This window comes from Papio anubis, chromosome 3 (genome assembly GCF_008728515.1).
Source record: "Papio anubis isolate 15944 chromosome 3, Panubis1.0, whole genome shotgun sequence".
In the NCBI taxonomy this organism is placed as follows: Eukaryota; Metazoa; Chordata; class Mammalia; order Primates; family Cercopithecidae; genus Papio; species Papio anubis.
This window is the reverse complement of record NC_044978.1, coordinates 41,572,113-41,591,328: the sequence shown is the minus strand read 5'-3', so window position 1 is coordinate 41,591,328 and position 19,216 is coordinate 41,572,113. Positions and strand designations below refer to the sequence as shown.

Here is a 19,216-nt window from a genome sequence, read left to right as displayed (position 1 = left end):
TGCCGGGACTAACGACTGCAATTAAGACGCTCCTTCTCGGTCCCGGTCGGGTTCCGTGCAGCGGGGAGCCGACTGTGAGTCACCCCGGCCCCGGGAACCCAAGCAAAGGGGAGGGGCGCGCGCCAGTGGTGGAGGGGAGCCGCGGGGCGAAATTCTAGCCCGGGGACGCCTCCGAAGGAAGAGGAGGGGCGGCTTCGCGTGTGGAAGAGAAGGAAGAGGCGTCCAGGGAAAAGAAGAGAGGAAGAAAGGCGGAGGAAAGAGAAGGGGGCGAGCGGGAGCGCGGGCCCGGCCGGGCGGCGCCTCGGGGAGTGTCTGCCGCGCGGGGGCCGGGAGGGGCGGGGCCGCGGGCGCTCAGGGCTCGGCGGGGGCTGCCGGGATTGGGGCGCCACGGCTTGCGCTGGTCTCGGTGGCCGCTCCTCCGCGTCGCAGGGCTTGGCTCTGCGGGACATGTCCGTGCCGCGCTCGCCGTGCGCCCGGGCCTGCTAGTTCCCCGGGGCTGCCTGAACGCGCGGCGCCGCACCTGGCAGCGGCCTCGGAGCCCGGCTCGGGCAGGAGCGCGCGGCCGTGCGCACCGCGCCGCGACCTCTGCCGTCATGGGGCTGCAGCCCCTGGAGTTCAGCGACTGCTACCTCGACAGCCCGTGGTTCCGGGAGAGGATCCGCGCTCACGAAGCGGAACTCGAGAGGACCAACAAGTTCATCAAAGAGCTCATCAAGGACGGGAAGAACCTCATCGCTGCGACCAAAAGTAAGCGGGGACGCGGGCGCGGACGGGGCTGCGGCGTGGCGAGGCGGGGAGGAGCCTCTCTCGGCAGGAGGCGGAGGGTCTCGTGTCCGGGGCCAGCAGCCAGAGGAACGGGGAATTCATTTCGGACCAGCCCAGCTCGCTCGGAACCCCGGGGGGGTGGTCCCTGGGGTCATTCCTTCTCGAGGCAGCGCGGCGAGACCCCATTCCCGCCCCTGCAGCTCTGCGGCGGCGGGAACTAGCTGCTGCCCGTGGGCCCCGCCTGGCTGCCGCCGAACACCCCTTGCTGACTGCGCGCTCCGCTGAACCGAACCTAGGCTCTCCTGGCCCGGAGTCAGGTTTCATTGCTGCCTAAAGTTACAATCTCTTTCAAAACCTTGGCATCTGTTTGCCTAGTTTTGTTTTGTGACTTCTCAAAAGAACTTTCCTGGGGATTCTTTGAAACCCTGCGGGGGTGTGGAGTTTTCCGGAGTCCCCTTAAGCTTCACCTTTACCCTCTCATTGTCTGATGTTCCCCGACAGTTCTGTTCCAGGTCCCTCACGTGCCAAACCAGAAAGTCCACCTGGCTTTATGCTGCTTCCGCACATTCCTCCCCTCCCGTGCTGAGGAGGTTCAAAGATTGGGGTTTGGAAGGGCGAGCGGATAGCCTGCCCTCTAGCCCAAGCGGGCACTGCTTGCAAATAGGGAATTCCACCCGGGTTAGGCTTGGTGCCTTCCTCCCCTGAACTTCTCTGTCTCTTAAACTCGGAAGAAGACTTGAGATATAGGAGAGATAACTGTATTTTAGTGTAGTTGAGAGTCTTTCTAGGAGAGAGTGGGCCAAAATTCATGCAGAAATACTGAGTGAGTGATGCTGCTGGAAGATGGGGCGGAATTACCTCCAGTGAGGAGCTGGGCAGCCTGACCATCCCTTGGATCCATAACGCCTTTGGAGGATGGCGGTGAATGCCCCCTTTTCCTCTTTAAAAGACCTGCCCATACAGTAGGGACTTGGGCGGTATCCAGCCTTGAGGGGCTGGGTTCTTAGGGCCTTCATCACTCACCTAGATTCTCAGTTCAGTAATTCTCAGCCTTAAGTGTTCGTCCCTTGTACATTTGTTTGTAGATATCACCTCTGGGGAAAATCCCCCATCTCACTGTTCTCCCGACCGCGCCCCGCCCCAATTTTCATTAAGGGCTATTAAAACATGTTGAACATACTGTCTCGGGCACCCAGCATGGTACCTTTTACAGTAAACATGCATTTAATGAATAAGTTGAAGTACATTTCTGTGGGAAGAATTTAGTGAGCCATCCCTGTAATTTTGGAAGCAAGTCACTCAACTTCTCTGGATGATCTCCAAGGTTCCTTTTGGTTCTCTGACCTCTTTGGTGTTGCAAAATCAGGATTGGGACTCACTTAGGGTTTTTTTGTTTGTTTTGTTTTTAAGTCTCTGCTGTTTGAATCAGAAGTGGGACTCTGGGACATGTGACAAGTGGGCTTATTTGGTTGAGGGCTCTCCAGGCCCTTGACATCTGGTATGTGAGTTGGGTGGGAAGTAGGGGGGCGCTATACATATGGAGGAGGGAGCATAGAAAGGAGGAGTTGGGGGCGGGGGTGCAGAGTGAACACGAGAATGAGGACTGAGGACTTTTTCTGTAACTTGGTGTTAATCAGAGTCAGTGGCCAGGGAATGTACCTTCTCTCTCATTGATTGTAGTAGTTCCCTCTTGAGCTAGAGAGATGTGGGGGAGAGGCAGAGGGCAAAGCCAGTTTGGCCACTGGTAGAAAGCTATTTCGGTGACAGCATATTAGCTTTCCTGCCATTAGGAAACATGCCTTAGGTTCCAACAGCATCCAGTGCATCTGGGGGGCCAGATGTCAGCCTTCCTCCAGACTGTAGACTTTCTTGAATTTGTGAATTGGTATCTTACTCCTTTTGATTATCATCCTTTAGCATAAGAAACATAACTCGTAATCATGCTTTGAGAGTGATTGGAAATTCTTTTTTTTTTTCTCATTATGTTCATTAAGAATTTGTTTAAATTCTTTCCCAGAAAGTGACAGGAACACAGCTGTAGCTCACATGCCTTTTCCCGCTTGCTCCATAAAGTTTACTTCTAGTTCCTACTAAAGACGAAGAGCCTTGGACTAAAGTCAGGGGACCTGAGTTTAATTGTTCTTCACCGGTTAGGGCTTGGCCATAGGAAAATTGAGCAGGTCTCATAATTCTTTTTGCGTTCAGCTTCCCCTGCGTACTTTTTCGGGAAACTAATAAGGTTCTGCAGTATTTGAAAATGGCTTGATGAGGTTATTTGAAATTGCAGTCCAGGTAAATGGTTCACCTAACCAGTTGAGCTTTTGTATAACATCAGAGAGTCAAGGAATGACATTAGGTGGAGGATCTACAGAAAGAATAAAACCCATTAGGTCAGATTGTTTGTATTTCCAGATATTTTACATTTTGTTTTACAAAAATGGCCTTTTGAGCATTTTGAGAATTGTGTATTTAAGTGATTTCTGTTTTTAATTGCCCTGCAAGGTGTCTCCTGTGTGCATTACATTCTTGGAAGATTTCAGTATGTAATTTTGATGTCTTGACACTTTGAAACCTTCCACAAATATTTAGAGTTTTGAGGCTTATGGGACCTGAAGGCTTACTGCTGAGTTCAATTAGATAGCAATCAGCAAATATTTAGCACCTACAATTTGCTAAATACTGGAATTAGATACAGATTTATAATAGGGTAGAGGCCCTTGCCCTTGAGTTTATTGTCCTGTAGTTGAATTTACTTCAATCTAAGGAACATTTTTGAACTCCTTACTGCACTGTGCTAAATTCTTGAAGAAATAAAGAATGTAGACACATACCTGTTACAAGGTTAAAAATTTAGTGACAAGTATTCTAACTTTTCCGGGGACAAGGGTTTGTATGTGAGAGTGGAGGAGGTTTGTTGGAAGTTTTGGAACTCACTGGTGATAAGGAGTAAAACCTTATCATACCGGAAACCAGAAGAAACCAGAACACTCGCAGTGTTTGGAGAAGAGTGAAGAGACGAGTTTGCTGGAATGGTGGTTTTTCAGGGAGTGGTAGACTGGGATGAATGGAGAGGTCAGTTTTAGATTATGGAGGGCCATAAAAGCAAAGTTAGGAATGTGGAGTTTATCTTGTGGAGAGTTACTGAAGGCTTTTCAAGAAGGCTGACATAATAGCAAAGAGATGGTTTAGAGACAGTATTGCACATTTGTGTGTAGAGTGAATTTGGAGATAGCACTGAGGGTGGGGAGGAACTCCAGAGAGAAAAGCCAGTGATTTCAGTGGTAAAGTTGGAGATTATTCACTCAATTCAATGAATTCGTTGTTCAAATGGCTTTTTTAGTTTTCTTTTTAAAGTACTTTCCTTTCTTAGAATAACCAGTGTGTTCTTTCGATGGAATTGAAACTTTTGTAAGCCTTTGTGATGTCTATGTAGTTTCAGTTACTTATGATTCATACAGGTAGATAGCACAGTTGCCAGAAACAGCAATAAGCCATGTATGCTTTTCTCATAAATTTTACATTAGGCAGTCTTGAGAAAGTGTACCTTGTTCTGTAGAGAAATATTTTTTAAAACAAATAGTCCTTACAGTTATTAAGCACTAATACAGTGATATAAAATGCTCTGTCGTAAACTTAAATTGTCTAGCTCTGTGTGTGTGTGTGTCGCCGAAGGGGCCCTCATTAGTGAGTCTGCTGTTACTAAACAGATATGGAAAAGGATGTAAAGGACCTTGTTAGTGGCAGAGCCAGGATGAGAATTTAGGTCTTCCAAACTTGGTTTTGATACTTCTAGCCTCGGCATTTTAATGGTTTTTGCTTTGTTTCTCTTAGGAAAAACATAAGTTCCTTTAGGCTGTCTTTACGTTTACTGTTTCAGAGAAATATTCTTTTCGGGAAATTTCTTAAGTTGCCATTACATTAAACCTACTGAGATTTGGAAGACTAAAAATAATTTTCCTATTTTGTAAACTTGAGCCTTGGTTTCCTTTTGTTTTTTGTAAAATGGGACTGACAGAGAAAGCCTTGAGGAATAAATAAAATGGTGTGAAAGTGCTTTGAAACACAAATGTAAAATGGTTGTGTAGACACTACTGCTGGTTCAGCCAACATTCCTTTTCCCCTCTGACAATCCAGATTTCATTCAAGTGTCTGCATCCTTTTCAGATGACTCAGGGGAAGGCATTTCAGGGTAATTCTGATTAATCTAACTCAGTGGTTCTCAAGCCTAGCTGCTCAATAAAATCACCTGGGGGAACTGTTAAAGCAGTCAGGGTTGAGAAACTAAACTCTAACTCAGTTACGATAAACCCATTTTCTGGGTTGGTGGTAATTATAAGAATGAGGTTGTATTCCAGTTCTGGCCAGTGAGACATGACAGGAAGTCTTCTGGATACTTCAGGGAGAGGTTTCCTTTTGTCATAGGAGACTTGAAGAAAGATGGTTTTCTACTTTTCTGTATTCTCTTATGATGCCTGGAAGTGCTATGCACTACATTGGGCCTGAGCGGCATAGTGCGCTAACTGAATTTGGGTTCCTGATGTTGTTGGGAGACCTGTGGGTGTTTCTATGCTTTGAGTGTCTTGTTAAATGACATAAGACAGTTTTGAGTTGGGTGTTCTGCTACTTAATGCCCTAGGGTTTATTTTTTTATTTTTTATTTTTAAAATTTTATTTGAGATGGAGTCTCGCCCTGTCGCCCAGGCTGGAATGCAGTGGCGCAATCTTGGCTTAGTGCAACCTCCATCTCCTGGGTTCAAGTGATTCTTGTGCCTCGGCCTCCCAAGTAGCTGGGATTACAGGCACGCACCACCACACTCAGTTAATTTTTGTACTTTTTTTTTTGTAGAGACAGGGTTTCACCATGGTTGGTCTTGAACTCCTGGCCTCATGTGATCCATCCACCTCAGCCTCCCAAAGTGCTGGGATTACAGGTGTCAGCCACTGCGCCCGGCCTTAATGGCCTAATTTTGATAAAGTGGTGTAATTGTAAATTTTGTGATTATGCTCCCATCAAGTGGAATTTAGAGAGATACAGAAAATAAAATGCTATTTTAAAAAGTTAATAAATTGCAATATATTTTTTTCCCGAATGGAAAGGAATACTTATGCACATTCTTTTTTTTTTTTTTTTTTTTTTTTTTTTGAGAGAGTCTTGCTCTGTCGCCCAGGCTGGAATGCAGTGGCGTGATCTCGGCTCACTGCAAGCTCCACCTCCTGGGTTCACACCATTTTCCTGGCTCAGCCTCCTCAGTAGCTGGTACTACAGGCGCCCCCCACCACGCCCGGCTAATTTTTTGTATTTTTAGTAGAGATGGGGTTTCACTGTGTTAGCCAGGATGGTCTGGATCTCCTGACCTCGTGCTCCACCCATCTTGGCCTCCCAAAGTGCTGGGATTACAGGCTTGAGCCACCACGCCCAGCCAGCACATTCTTTGCCTTAAAGAAGTTACCATAGAGCCCCTACAATTTGGGACATCACCTGGGATAAGTCATACTGTCACTTGGGGTTTTATTACAGTGGCTGGTCTCCAGTGTGAATGTAGACTGGCTGTGAAAATAATTACAATCAGACTTGAGCCAGGGTAGGGACCCAGACAGGCTTGAAAAGCTTGACATGCTTTACTCACTGCAGGTGATCTTTACTCCATTTAGAGTTGTTCCTATTTAGAGCCTGCCACCAGGCCACCAGCTGAGCCATGTTTATTTAGAACAGATTTTTACTAGCCAGTCAGCAATCTAATGTTCTCAGTGTCTTTTTGTCACATTGCCTTTCTCTGTCCTCCCGTCTGCTGGGGTTCCTTTGACCAGCTCCTTTTTGCGTTTTTGTTTTTTTTTTTTGAGGGGACTGGGGTACATTGTAGACTTTTGGATAAAGAATACATAGAGGAGGGTATTTTTGTGTTTAATCTTTAAAATAGCTGATGGAATATAATATAGAAGATTAAGAGCATAAGCTGAGGTACTAGTCTGGCTGGATTCATACCCAAGCTCAACCACCTGTTAACAGGGGATCCTTGCTCAAGCTGCTTAGCTTTTCTGTATCTGTGTTCTCGTCAATAAAATAGAAATTATAATACGACCTATTGTATTGGGTTAAAAGTAGGATTTGTTAATACATGTAAAGCATTTAGTGCTCACAGATGAACAATTATGATGACATATCTAAATTACAGGCATATGTTTTAATATCAGGGCCCTGTTCTTGCCTCAAAATAGCTGTTCTGCACCCTAGACCAGGTATCTAACCTTTTAGTGTTTATTACCCCTAACAGTATATTTCTCCAAAGCACCATTACCAGTGACTGAGAAACAAAATTGTCAAACCCTGGAAAGCCTTCCAAATTTTGATTGTAGTTCAGGATGCTGGAAAATCTTGAAAACACATTGGTGGCCAGGCTTGGTGGCTTAAGTCTGTAATCCCAGTACTTTGAGAGGCCGAGGCGGGTGAATCACTTGAGGTCAGGAGTTCAAGACTAGTCTGGAGAACATGGTGAAACCCCATCTCTACTAAAAATAAAAATAAAAAAAAAATTAGCCAGGTATGTTGGCAGGGGCATGTAATCCCAGCTTCTCGGCGGGGGACAAGGCAGGACAGTGCTTGAATCTAGGAGGCGGAGGTTGCAGTGAGCTGAGACCAAGCCACTGCACTCCAGCCTGGGCAACAGACGAGACTCTGTCTCCAAAAAGGAAAAAAAAAAAAAAAATACACTGGCAAATCAGAGCTTAGTGGTATCTTGGGAAAATATTTTCTAGAATTTATTTTTTATTCACAAAGATTTGAAGATGAAGTAGAATGTGTTGCTAAGGTCACTGCAAATCTAGTAAGCAATCTACAGTCGAGGTTCAGGCAGTCAGCAGCAGGCCTTTCCTCCAAGGGGCTGATAAGGAAGAGTTGATGACAGAGTTCAGCTGAAGGTATTGACATGACAATGTAAATGACTGCAGCCTTCAGATACTTCAAATTACAGAGATACTGTTTGAGGACGTGAACTCAAAATTAGGGTTTCCAGCGTCTCACATGCTGAAATCCTAACAGCTTCTATTTGCTATGGTAAATTCACAATGAAAAAAAGAAGACAGCCAGAGACATCCCTAAGAGGGATTTTCCTTAGAGCTGTTAGGTAATCCTGTTCTCTACAGCAGAATCCTCAAAGTCCCCTGGACAAATTCCCAAGGAAGCTGTTTTGAATTCTGTGACTTCAATAGCTGTTTATCACCTTATATTTTAGGCTTTTTTTTTTTTTCTTTAGACAGAGTTTCGCTTTTGTTGCCCAGGCTGGAGTGCAGTGGCGCGATCTTGGCTCACTGCGACCTCCACCTCCCACATTCAAGTGATTCTCCTGCCTCAGCCTCCCGAGTAGCTGGGATTATAGGCGCCTGCCACCATACCAGCTAATTTTTGTATTTTTAGTAGAGACAGGGTTTGATTGAAACCAGTCATTGGCCAGGCTGGTCTTGAACTCCTGACCTCAGGTGATTTGGTTGCCTTGGCCTCCAAAAGTCCTGGGATTACAGGTGTGAGCCACTGCACCTGGCCTTACTGGGTTACTTTTTTTTTTTTTTTTTTGAGACAGTCTTGCTGTGTTGCCCAGGCTGCAGTGCAGTGGCACAGTCTTGCCTCACGCAACCTCCACCTCGCAAGTTCAAGCAAGTCTCCTGCCTCAGCCTCCCAAATAGTTGGGATTACAGGTGTATGCCACCATACCCGGCTAATTTTTGTATTTTTTGTAGAGATGGAGTTTCACCACGTTGGCCAGGCTGGTGCTGAACTCCTGACCTCAGGTGATCCGCCCGCCTTGGCCTCCCAGGCGTGAGCTGCCGTGCCTGGCCACTAGGTTATTTTTAATGGAATTACATTTCAAAGACAAATAGGCAATTACAAATTACCTGATAAAGAATGTTTTACGTTCTTTAAAATGCATATAATTTAAATAAATTTAATAGTAGCTTTTAAGTATTTACTGTCGTTTTTACTTTGTGCTAAATTCAGCATAAGCGCTGTGTTAAATTAAGAATTTACTCAGTAAAGTCAGAGAGATTAGTAGCTTGTCTAAATCACAATTTGTCATTGGTGGAGCTGGAATGTGAACCTAGGTTTGTCTGACTCCAAAACCCATAACCACAGTCATGAGCTGTCTCTGTGAAGGGGTGTGACCGTGGTCTTCTGCTAGGGGAGTGATGATCAATCGTGGTTATCTAGAGTGTGTGTATGTTTGATCTAGTTAGGATATTCTTTTTACCTCAGTATGATGACTGGTTTCAATTTTGTTAAATTTTAAGGCCCCTCTGGGGTCATTCTTATAATTTAAAGTGCTAATTTGTATTATGAGTACAGTATGGACATTCCAAGGGTTGGGTTGATTTAGGATCCATTACAACATACGGACCTCCACTCTCTCTCTTTCTTAATATCCACCTTCCTCTTTTCCTCCCCATTCCTTGTTCTACTCTTCAGTAGAGTGACTTTTAACTTATTCTTTTAGTATTAGGCTTGTTTTTCCTTTAAAGAGTTTGAGATACTTTAGAAATATAAAAAGATAGTCTCACGATAAACTTCATTTATTCCTCCCCTGCCCCAGCTTAGTGAAAGCATCTTGTATACCCATTCTTCTCCCCAAGGGGTAGGACCTAACTCAGATCTGGTGTTTATTATTCCTAGGCATTTTGATACAGTTGTGCACATCTGTAAACAATATATAATGTGTTTGCACATGTTTAGACTTTGTATAATGATTTCATTCTATACTTTTTCCCACCTGAATATATTTGTGATATTCATCCAATTGGATGTATGTAACTTTATTTCATTTAGTTCAACCTTCTTCTCCTACAAGTTACATTTAAAGGTACTTTGTTAGTTGATGTTCTATGATGATGTACCTTCTCCCTATACATTTTTTGGATGATAACACTAAACATACTTAGAGAATATTCATGATGAAAGCCTTATTGAAATTAGTTTTATAAATTTAGGATACTAGCTTTCAAAACAGTAATTAATAAACTCATGAATTTTAAAGACATTCAACCCATTTTCTTTTTAGTATTTTGTTACCAGCCCAGCATGGATAATCAGAGTAAGGCAGTTCATGTCTCAGGACTGTACGAGAAACTGGTTTGAGTCAGAAACAAAAAATCTTTAAAAGCCATTTTGCTTCATTGAAATAAGACTTCTGACTAGAAAGAGAAAAATGATGTTCGTATAAACACAATGCACGTGGAGAATTCTGTTAACTATCAAGCTAGTTGGGGTGGATGAACGTGATTTTCAGGCAGGGACTGGATGGTGTCTTGCGGTAAGCCCTAAAGCAAACACTGGCAGGCCTGATTCCCTTACTTATCCTAACACAGGAACATACTTTCCAGGGGGATGCTTTTGTATTATGAAGGCCTTGATATTCTCTTTATACACACACACACACACACACACACGCAGAAAAACACCAGACGTTTTACATTCTAAAGGCAGGCATCTCTGTGAACTCTGAGACGGACTGGAATCACACCCCAAGTTGCTGCCATTGCGAGGCCTGATTCCCTGGTCCAACTAGAATTTCCTCCCTGTGTTTCTCAGGAAGATGTCAATCCACTGCCACTTAATATTTCAACGGCGAGTGTGATTTCTCTGGGCTTGTTGACTTGTTCACCCACAGGCACCTTCTACCCTCACTCTCGGTGGCAAGTCATGGTGAGGTGTGTGGCTGGAGGAACTCAATTTGGCCACGGCATTGTCACCTCAGGTCAGAAGACAGGATGTGGAATGGTCTCTTAAAAAAAAAAATGAATGCTTTCTTCTCTGACTGTAAAGTTGGCCTCACAGTTTATTAGCTGTGTGACTTTGGGCAAGTTACTTAACCCTTCAGTGCCTACATTTTTCTTTATTAGTAAAATGGGCCTAGTAAGAATTCTGTCTCACTGGGTGGTAGTATTTAATCCTCCCATTACATGTTAAAAGATCTTAGGACTCTGCCTGGCTATGGTAGGTGCCTATTATTTTTATTATTATTATTAAAATAACGATCTTCCTTTGGTTGAACTTGGGCACAGTTGTGGCTTTACCCACAGTTACGGTAGAAATAGTCTGTGAACACATGTTCTTTTTTTTTTTTTTTTTTTTTGAGATGGAGTCTCGCTCTTGTAGCTTAGGCTGGAGTGCAATGGCACAGTCTTGGCCCACTGCAACCTCTGCCTCCCAGGTTTAAGCGATTCTCCTGCCCCAGCATCCTGAGTAGCTGGGATTATAGGCACCCGCCACCACACCTGGCTATTTTTTTTTTGGTATTTTTAGTAGAAATGGGGTTTCACCATGTTGGCCTTGAACTCCTGACCTCAGGTGATCTGCCTCTCTCGGCCTCCCAAAGTCCTGGGATTATAGGCATGAGCCACCGTGCCCAGCACATGTTTTTTTCTTCCAGTCTAACCATATTTTGAAGCACAGAGCTGAATATAGGCCTGTCATTTATTTATACATAGGAGAAACCATCCATAATAATGTGTTGAAATCTGATGTATTACTGAAAGCCTTTGCTTTAAAGTTTTGGGGGCAAAGCCAGAAGTACAAGGGAATACAGTGTTCTTGACATGACATTCCATTTATTTGAAAATTGGGCATGCCATGGTGACAGATAGTTTTATTTTTTATTTTTTATTTTTGGAGACTCCACCCAGGCTGGAGTGCAGTGGCGTGATCTCGGCTCACTGCAACCTCTGCCTGCTGGGTTCAAGCGATTCTCCTGCCTCAACTTCCCAAGTAGCTGGGATTACAGGCGCATGCCACCACGCCTGGCTATTTTTTTTGTATTTTTAGTGGAGATGGGGTTTCACCATGTTGACCACGATGGTCTCGAATGCCTGACCTCGTGATCCACCTGCCTCAGCCTCTCAAAGTGCTGGTATTACAGGTGTAAGCCACTGCACCCAGCTGATAGTTTTGTTTTTATTTTGTGAAATGCAAGTCAAAGGCAACACAGCAAACATACTAAAATAGATAGGTCTTTGAAACCAGGTTTACTTACTGTGTGACCTTGGGCAAGTTGTTTAACTTCTCTGTGCCTTGATTTCCTCCTCTGTAAAATGTGGATAATAGTCAGCTGGGCGCAGTGGCGCACACCTGTAATTCCAGCACTTTGGGAGGCCCAGGTGGGCGGATCACCTGAGGTCTGGAGTTCGAGACCAGCCTGACAAACATGGAGAAACCCCATCTCTACTAAAAATATAAAATTAGCCGGGCGTGGTGGTGCATGCCTATAATCCCAGCTACTCTGGAGGCTGAGGCAGGAGAATCGCTTGAACCTGCGAGGCAGAGGTTGCAGTGAGCCAAGATTGCGCCATTGCACTCCAGCCTGGGCAACAAGAGTGAAACTCCTCAACAACAACAACAACAAAAAAAGTGGATGATAGTTACATGTTTAAATGTTGCTAGGCTTAAATTATTTTTAAAGTACTTAGAAAATTGCCTGAACCATAGTGGATTCTCTGTTTGGTAGACATAGAAAAAAAATTAAAAATCTATTCATTCATCACTAGAACAACCTTATTTATGACAGTGGTGGAGTGGTGTCACCTTATCACTGAACTCCAGCTATGGTGGGCTAGTTGCTAGAGGTTTAACATTAAGAAGAAACGTGTATATTTGTGCCGAAGATTTCTAGTGCAGGAGACAGCAAATTATTTAAAAAGTAATTATATTCACGTTGTTGAATCAGTCTGGGATGCGATGACTAGTTAACAGGACTGTCTAGTTTGGGGGTTCCAAGAAGACTTCAAGAAAGTAAAACTTCTAGGCTGAGACCAAAAGGAGGGATCGGAGCTTTCCCTGCTGAGAGTGGGGAAGAAGTATTCTCCAAGTGCAGGGAAAATGCATCTGAGAGGTCAGAGAGAGCACATCCTGTGGATGGAAAAGTGGTGCTCAGGTGGGCCAGGGAATCTGCATTAAGGGTAAGAGTGGTGCTGTCGAAGGGTGGGGGCAGGGTTGGGAAGGGCCTTGGAAGGCAGGTTGAGGGCTTCACTGTAAGGACAGTGGGAAGTGATTGAAAAGTTTTGAGCAGGGGAGTGGTGTGATTTGAATTGTAGAAAGTTTTCTCCGGCTGCGGTTGTGCGAATGAATTGGAGGAAAGCAGGACTGGAGGTGAGGGGTCGGTCATCTAGGCCAGAGACTCTGTTGGCAGAAGAGGAGTCAGGACTTAGCAGCTGCAGGCTGTAGGGGGGGTGATTGGGTGTGGGGGCTGCCCTGACACCTCAGATTCTGGTGTGAGCATTTCACTGAGGTCCAGCCCCAGCAGCAGCTTTTGTGGGAGAGAGGATGAGTTTTCGGTTTTGCATGTGGAGGCCAAAGTATTTCCTAGTAGCCAGGAGACATGTTCAGTAGTGTGTTTCTTCTATGGCTGTGTATTTCAGGAATGGGGAATACAGCTGGAGATAAAGATTCTGGAGACACAGCATATAGATGGGAAATGATGCCATGCAGCTGAATACCGAGACTGCTGAGAGAGAATGTAGAGGGAGAAGGCAGGGCGGGTCAGGGCAAATCCGGAGGAACTCCGTCTTTTACGGGGTAGGTGAAAGAAGAACTTGAGATCTGAGAAACAGTAGCCATTGACAGAGAGGTGGAAAACTAGGAGAGGGTCTGTGAAGCCAAGGAGAAAGAGCGTTAAGAAAGCAGGAGGGAGTGGACAAGGCCATGCCACAGAGATGTCAAGTAGCTCGAGTCTAGGTGATGTTGCATTGGCCACACGCTGTCATTGGTAATAGTGGGAGAATAGTTTAGGTGGCCAAGCACAACTGGGAGCCTGCTTGCAAAGGACTGAGAAGGGAGTGTGAGGAAAGTCAGTGAGCCTGAGTACAGATAGCTCTCTTAGATTATTTGATCTGCCATCCAAATACTTCAACACATTCAACCCTGTCTTCAAGCAGGCTTGACCCTGCTTAGCTTCTGAGATCAGACAGGGATGAATATGTTCAGGGTGGTATGGCTGAACATACCTCTCAGTGGGAGAGGAGGAGATTGAAGATTCAGGGGTCCATCTCAGAGCACAAACTTTTTTTTTTTTTTTTTTGAGATGGAGTTTCACTCTTGTTGCCTGGGCTGGAGTGCAGTGGTGTGATCTCGGCTCACTGCAACCTCCACCTCTCAGATTCAAGTGATTGTCCTGCCTCAGCCTCCTGAGTAGCTGGGATTACAGGCATGTACCACCCCGCCCGGCTAATTTTTGTATCTTTTTAGTAGAGATGGGGTTTCACCATGTTGGCCAGGCTTGTCTCGAACTCCTGACCTTGTGATCCGCCCGCTTCAGCCTCCCAAAGTGCTGGGATTACAGGCGTGAGCCACCATGTCCAGCCACAAAGTGCTTATTATTTATTTATTTTGAGACTGAGTCTCGCTCTGTTGCCAGGCTGGAGTGCAGTGGCATGATCTTGGCTCACTGCATCCTCTGCCTCCTGGGTTCAAGCGATTCTCCTGCTTCAGCCTCCTGAGTAGCTGGGACTACAGGCATGCGCCCCCATGCCCAGCTAATTTTTGTATATTTAGTAGAGATGGAGTTTCACCATGTTTGCCAGGATGGTCTCGATCTCTCAACCTTGTAATCTGCCCGCCTCGGCCTCCCAAAGTGTTGGAATTACAGGTGTGAGCCTCTGTGCCAGGCCTGCCTTTTTTTTTTTTTTTGAGATGGAGTTTTGCTCTTTGCCTATGCTAGAATGTAGTGGCGCAATCTTGGCTCACTGCAACCTCAACCTCCCGGGTTCAAGTGATTCTCCTGCCGCAGCCTCCTGAGTAGCTCGCCTGCCACCATGCCTGGTTAATTTTTGTATTTTTAGTAGAGACAGGGTTTCACCATGTTGGCCAGGCTGGTCTTGAACTCCTGACCTCAGGTGATCCACCGATCTCAGCTTCCCAAAGTGCTGGGATTGTGGGTGTGAGCCACCGTGCCCGGCAGCGTGCTTCTTAATATAGAAGGTGTGATTCATATTCTAGGTGAAGAAGGGGTGGGAGGGCGTACCTTTCACCTGTTTCATGACAGAGGAGATGGAAATGATGTCTACACACTCAAATTTGTAGATTTATGGCAGGACATCGAGGAAACTGACAACTGATGGATTTATTTTCCCTGAGGTAGATGACAAGATTCAGTAATTATATTTTAATCTCTCCACCACCACATTCTTTTTCTGGTTGATATTAATAATACATGACTTGTAAGAGTGGTTTTCTTCATAGTGTGAACTGAGTGGGATGGCATATATATATTAAGCTGAGAAGAAGTAATGGTGTGAAGGGGAGAAAAAGGAGTTAAATATTTGGGTAAACAACCCTCATGACACCAAGAAATGCCCCTGTTTCAGGGTTTATTTCACACTTTGTTCTGTTGCACTTAAAAGACCCAAATGGTCCTTAATCTGTTTTTTTTTTTTTTTTTTTTTTTTTTTAAGTATTAAAACCGGTTTTCTCTTTTATCCCACTGGAGTCTTGCTGATTCTCTTTGGATCAGTCTACAGGGAAGAAAATGCCTCTGGCAGCACCTGGGAAGATTGTAGGACTTCAAGTGTCTGCCTCTTGTCCAAGAGAAGAGGAAGAGGAGAGCTTGTAAGAGTTAAAAATGGAATAATTATCTATGATCTAAAAATATCTTCTCTTGCTCTTTTCTAGCTAACTATTTAGGTTCAACTTAGTTTAAGAAACAATGCCTAGAAGAAATAAATGCTTACAAAAGATCCCCATCAGTGGGTGGTATGCAGATAGCCCTTGTCTTCCCTTCAGGGCTGGACACCCTGACCACCATGGAGGTGGCCACACAGCATCTCTTCAGGGATGTGGAGTGCGGAGACCTTCAGATGCTTCAGAGGGAGGACATGAGTGGAGAAGTTCTTTGCACGTGTTTCTAGAGCTAGAGTTGGTGTCCTGTTTTTTTGTGGAAAGGATAGGGTTTAAAAATCTGAACGTTTTCTTCCCCCTTCTTCAGATTCTTGTTATAAAAATACTATGGATCCTCATTCATTTCTTTCAGCTTCCAGTGAGAGAAATTAGACTAAAACCTTGAATTTTTTTTTTTTAAAAAAAAGGAGTTTTGGCTTCAGGGTGAAGACTAAAGACTGGGCCTTGCTTTTAGATACTCCTGAATTCGAGGGTTCAGACAGTGCTGTCAGTTCTCTGCATCTGTAGTTTCCCTCAGTCGGCCTCTGTCTCAGGTTAGCACTTTCCCATGGTGACTGTGGCTTAAAGCTTACACCTTTCTTACTGCAATGGAATTCCAGAGAATACTGACTCTTTTCCCCTAGACCAGTGGTTCTCAAATGGGTGACTTTGTCCAGAGAAAATTTTGGTGGTTACTTTAGGGAGATGCTCTGGTTTCTAGCAGGCAGAGGCCAGTGATGCTGCTAAACACCCTGCAGTGCACAGGACATGTCCCCTACAGCAGAGAATGATCCAGCGCAAAATGTTCGTAGTGCTGAGGTTGAGAAACTGCCTTAGAGATAGGGAGACCATGTAGTCTAAACCCAGATACTCTTGAGAAGTACAGTTATGCTAAGACAACAGCCATGAACTGGAATTGCTACAAGTATACCTGGACCTGTGGTTGCTCTACATAAAGGCCCTATCAGTCCTGGGTCACTCGCCCAGCATAGACCAATCACTGTGATGTGGTGGATATTGTGCTTTGGCCAGCCTGAATTATGTGCCTACCAGTCGGGTGAAGAAGTGGGCAGCAAGTGATTGCTTGGACAGAATGCCACAGCTTACAACAAAGGGTATAGAAACTAGAAAAAGAAAAAAAAAAAAAGCTGATGTCCTGTACCAAGTTTTAGTTGTACAAAATAATTAAGATCTGGAGAGCTGTACAATATAGAGCATATGATTAACAATACTGTGTACTTAAAATTTTCCTAAGAGGGTAGATCTTAAGTAGTCTTTCCACAAAAGGGAAAACAAAACAAAAAAAGACAAAATGATACAGGGGGTGGGAGGAAACTTTCAGATGTTATGGCCTTGATAGTGATGGTGATTTGATGGTTTCACAGGTGTATGCTTATCTCCAAACACATCAAGTTATGTACATTAAACGCACCAAAAGTGCTGGATAGACTGGGCACTGTGTCTCAGGCCTGAAATACCAGCAGTTTGGGAGGCTGAGGCAGGAGGATTGCTTAAGGTTAGGAGTTCGAGACAAGCCTGGGCGACATAGTGAGACCCTATTTCTAAAAACAGGGTTGGGGGCGTGGTGGCGCACACCTGTAGTCCTCGCTATCGCTACTTGGGAGGCTGAGGTGAGAGGATTGCTTAAGCCTGGGAGATGATGCTGCAGTGAGCTATGATCACGCCACTGTACTCCAGCCTGGGCAACCCAGTGAGACCTTGTGTCTTAAAAAAAGAAAGCTGATGTCCTATACGTAAGAGAACTTTTACTTTTGAAACTCACTTTATTACACCTGTTTTGATCTGGGCCTAGGGACTGCACGTGGCAAAACAAATGAGGACTATATAAAGACAGTAGAAATAAGTATGCCTTCTATTTTTTCCCATTGCTTGGTTGATTAATTTTAACCATAATAGAGGAGGTGAGAGAGATGAAATTGGCGAGAGGGTGGAAATGAAGACCATGATCCCTGTAGCTTGCCTGGATACAAGGACAAAGTTGTTGGCACAGTGAGGTATCTATGCCTTACAATATGAACCCCTGACCAGGGGAAAAAATTTAGATTAAAATAGTTAGTATTTATAACACCTTAGCTTGTTATAGGCCAAGAAAATATGTAAAAAAATAAATAGTAGTTTACTCGCTTAATTTAAACTTCTGACACTGATAGTGCTCCTGTCTATTTTTGGAGAAACAAAGCATTGTTAAGAAAAACTAATTTTTGTGGGTATAATTCATCCAGCAGAGTGGATTGAATAATTTTACATTCTTTTTCCCTTTAAACAAAGAAACGTTTCTTGAATGAAAATTAGACGTATGTATGTTCTTGATTTAATTTTAAATTTGAAGTCAATTGAGAAATCCTATAAGCATCTAGAAGAGTTCTATAAATTATTTTTTTCTGAAACTGTATTATAGTCTCTGGAAATATTTTCCTTCTTTCCAGTTTATTGTGTATGCAGGATAAGATCCAAAGTAAGGATTTGACAGTAAGTAGCTATTTGCACTATTTTCTGTTCATTGCAATTAGAGTACTGAGATGGTCCAATTAAATATTTTCTATGTAAACTCTGAAATCTTTTAGAATCGACTGTTGTGGCTTAATTGATACTGTCTAAAAGGCTTGAATGGCTATGCAAATTAACCTGTTGATGAACAGCCATGTATCCAGAAACAGGATGTATCACTTAACCACAGCGAACAGTGTTCTGTTTGCAATAAGATGGTTGAGTGCCTTTTGGCAGTGTTTACCTGAGTGTGGCAGGACTGATTTATCTTGACAAGCAAAGAACAAAAAGACTTTTAAAAAGTGCTGCTTTGTCCAGAAATCAAAGAGGCAGCTTTGTAAAGACCTTTGTATTTTTTGACCTTAAAATTTTCATTCCAAAAGCTTTAAAGCTGAAAGTATAGTTTTGAATCAACACAGTTCTTCGGTTTAATATATGCAGTGAGAACAAAATGGAAAGGAGTGGAGAGGGAGTTGCTACCATGGTGGAAGTGAATGTATCAGGGAGCATTTGGCCCTTGGAAGGTGTTGGAGGGTCACCTAGAATGAAGGGAGGTGTTTAATTTCTTCCTGACTGTGGCGTCAGTTTAACGAATGCACATCAGAAGTCAGAGTGTACATTAGGAAAAAAGAATGGAACGGAATTAATACATAATTCTGCTTTGTGTGTGTGCATTGTGTTTGTGTGTGCGTAATCTAATCGTAGTTTACATATAACTAAATTAAAAGGGATTGGTGATTTCTTTAAAGGGAATAGTCATCACCCAACCTATTTGTTTTGTGTGCATTAATATCCATTTTTATATGTTGGATTTGCTTAAATGGAAGTACATGTAAAATACCTTTTTTTTTTTTTCCGAGATGTGGTCTCACTATGTAACCCTTGCTGGAGTGCAGTGGCGTGATCTCGGCTCACTGCAACCTCTGCCTCCTGGATTCAAGCGATTCTCCTGCTTCAGCCTGCTGAGTAGCTGGGACTACAGTCACGCACCACCACACCTGGCTAATTTTTGTATTTTTTAGCAGAGACAGAGTTTCACCATATTGGCCAGGCTGGCATCAAATTCCTGACCTCATGATCTGCCCACCTCAGCCTCCCAAAGTGCTGGGGTTACAGGTGTGAGCCACTGGCGCCCGGCCATAAAATATCTTCAATTTAAAACAACAGTGAGCTTTGGTGGGTTCATTGTGGGCAGATCACTTGTGGTCGGGAGTTTGAGACCAGCCTGATCAACATGGTGAAACCCCATCTCTACTAAAAAGCATAAAAATTAGCCAGGTGTGATGGTGCATGCCTATAGTCCCATCTACTTGG

At 44.1% G+C, this 19,216-nt stretch overlaps 1 protein-coding gene across 4 annotated transcripts in view; it reads left to right on the top strand.

The window, feature by feature from the left end:
• The first annotated feature begins 362 nt into the window (after nucleotides 1–362).
• ARHGAP10 (Rho GTPase activating protein 10) overlaps nucleotides 363–19,216 on the top strand; it is a 332,652-nt gene continuing 313,798 nt past the window's right edge. For all 4 annotated transcript variants that reach the window (XM_021938123.2, XM_009207677.4, XM_003899252.5 and 1 more), the window contains exon 1: nucleotides 363–747. In XM_021938123.2, the coding sequence (XP_021793815.1) occupies nucleotides 594–747 (154 nt within the window). In that variant the 5' untranslated portion in view covers nucleotides 363–593. The remainder of the gene's footprint in view (nucleotides 748–19,216) is intronic.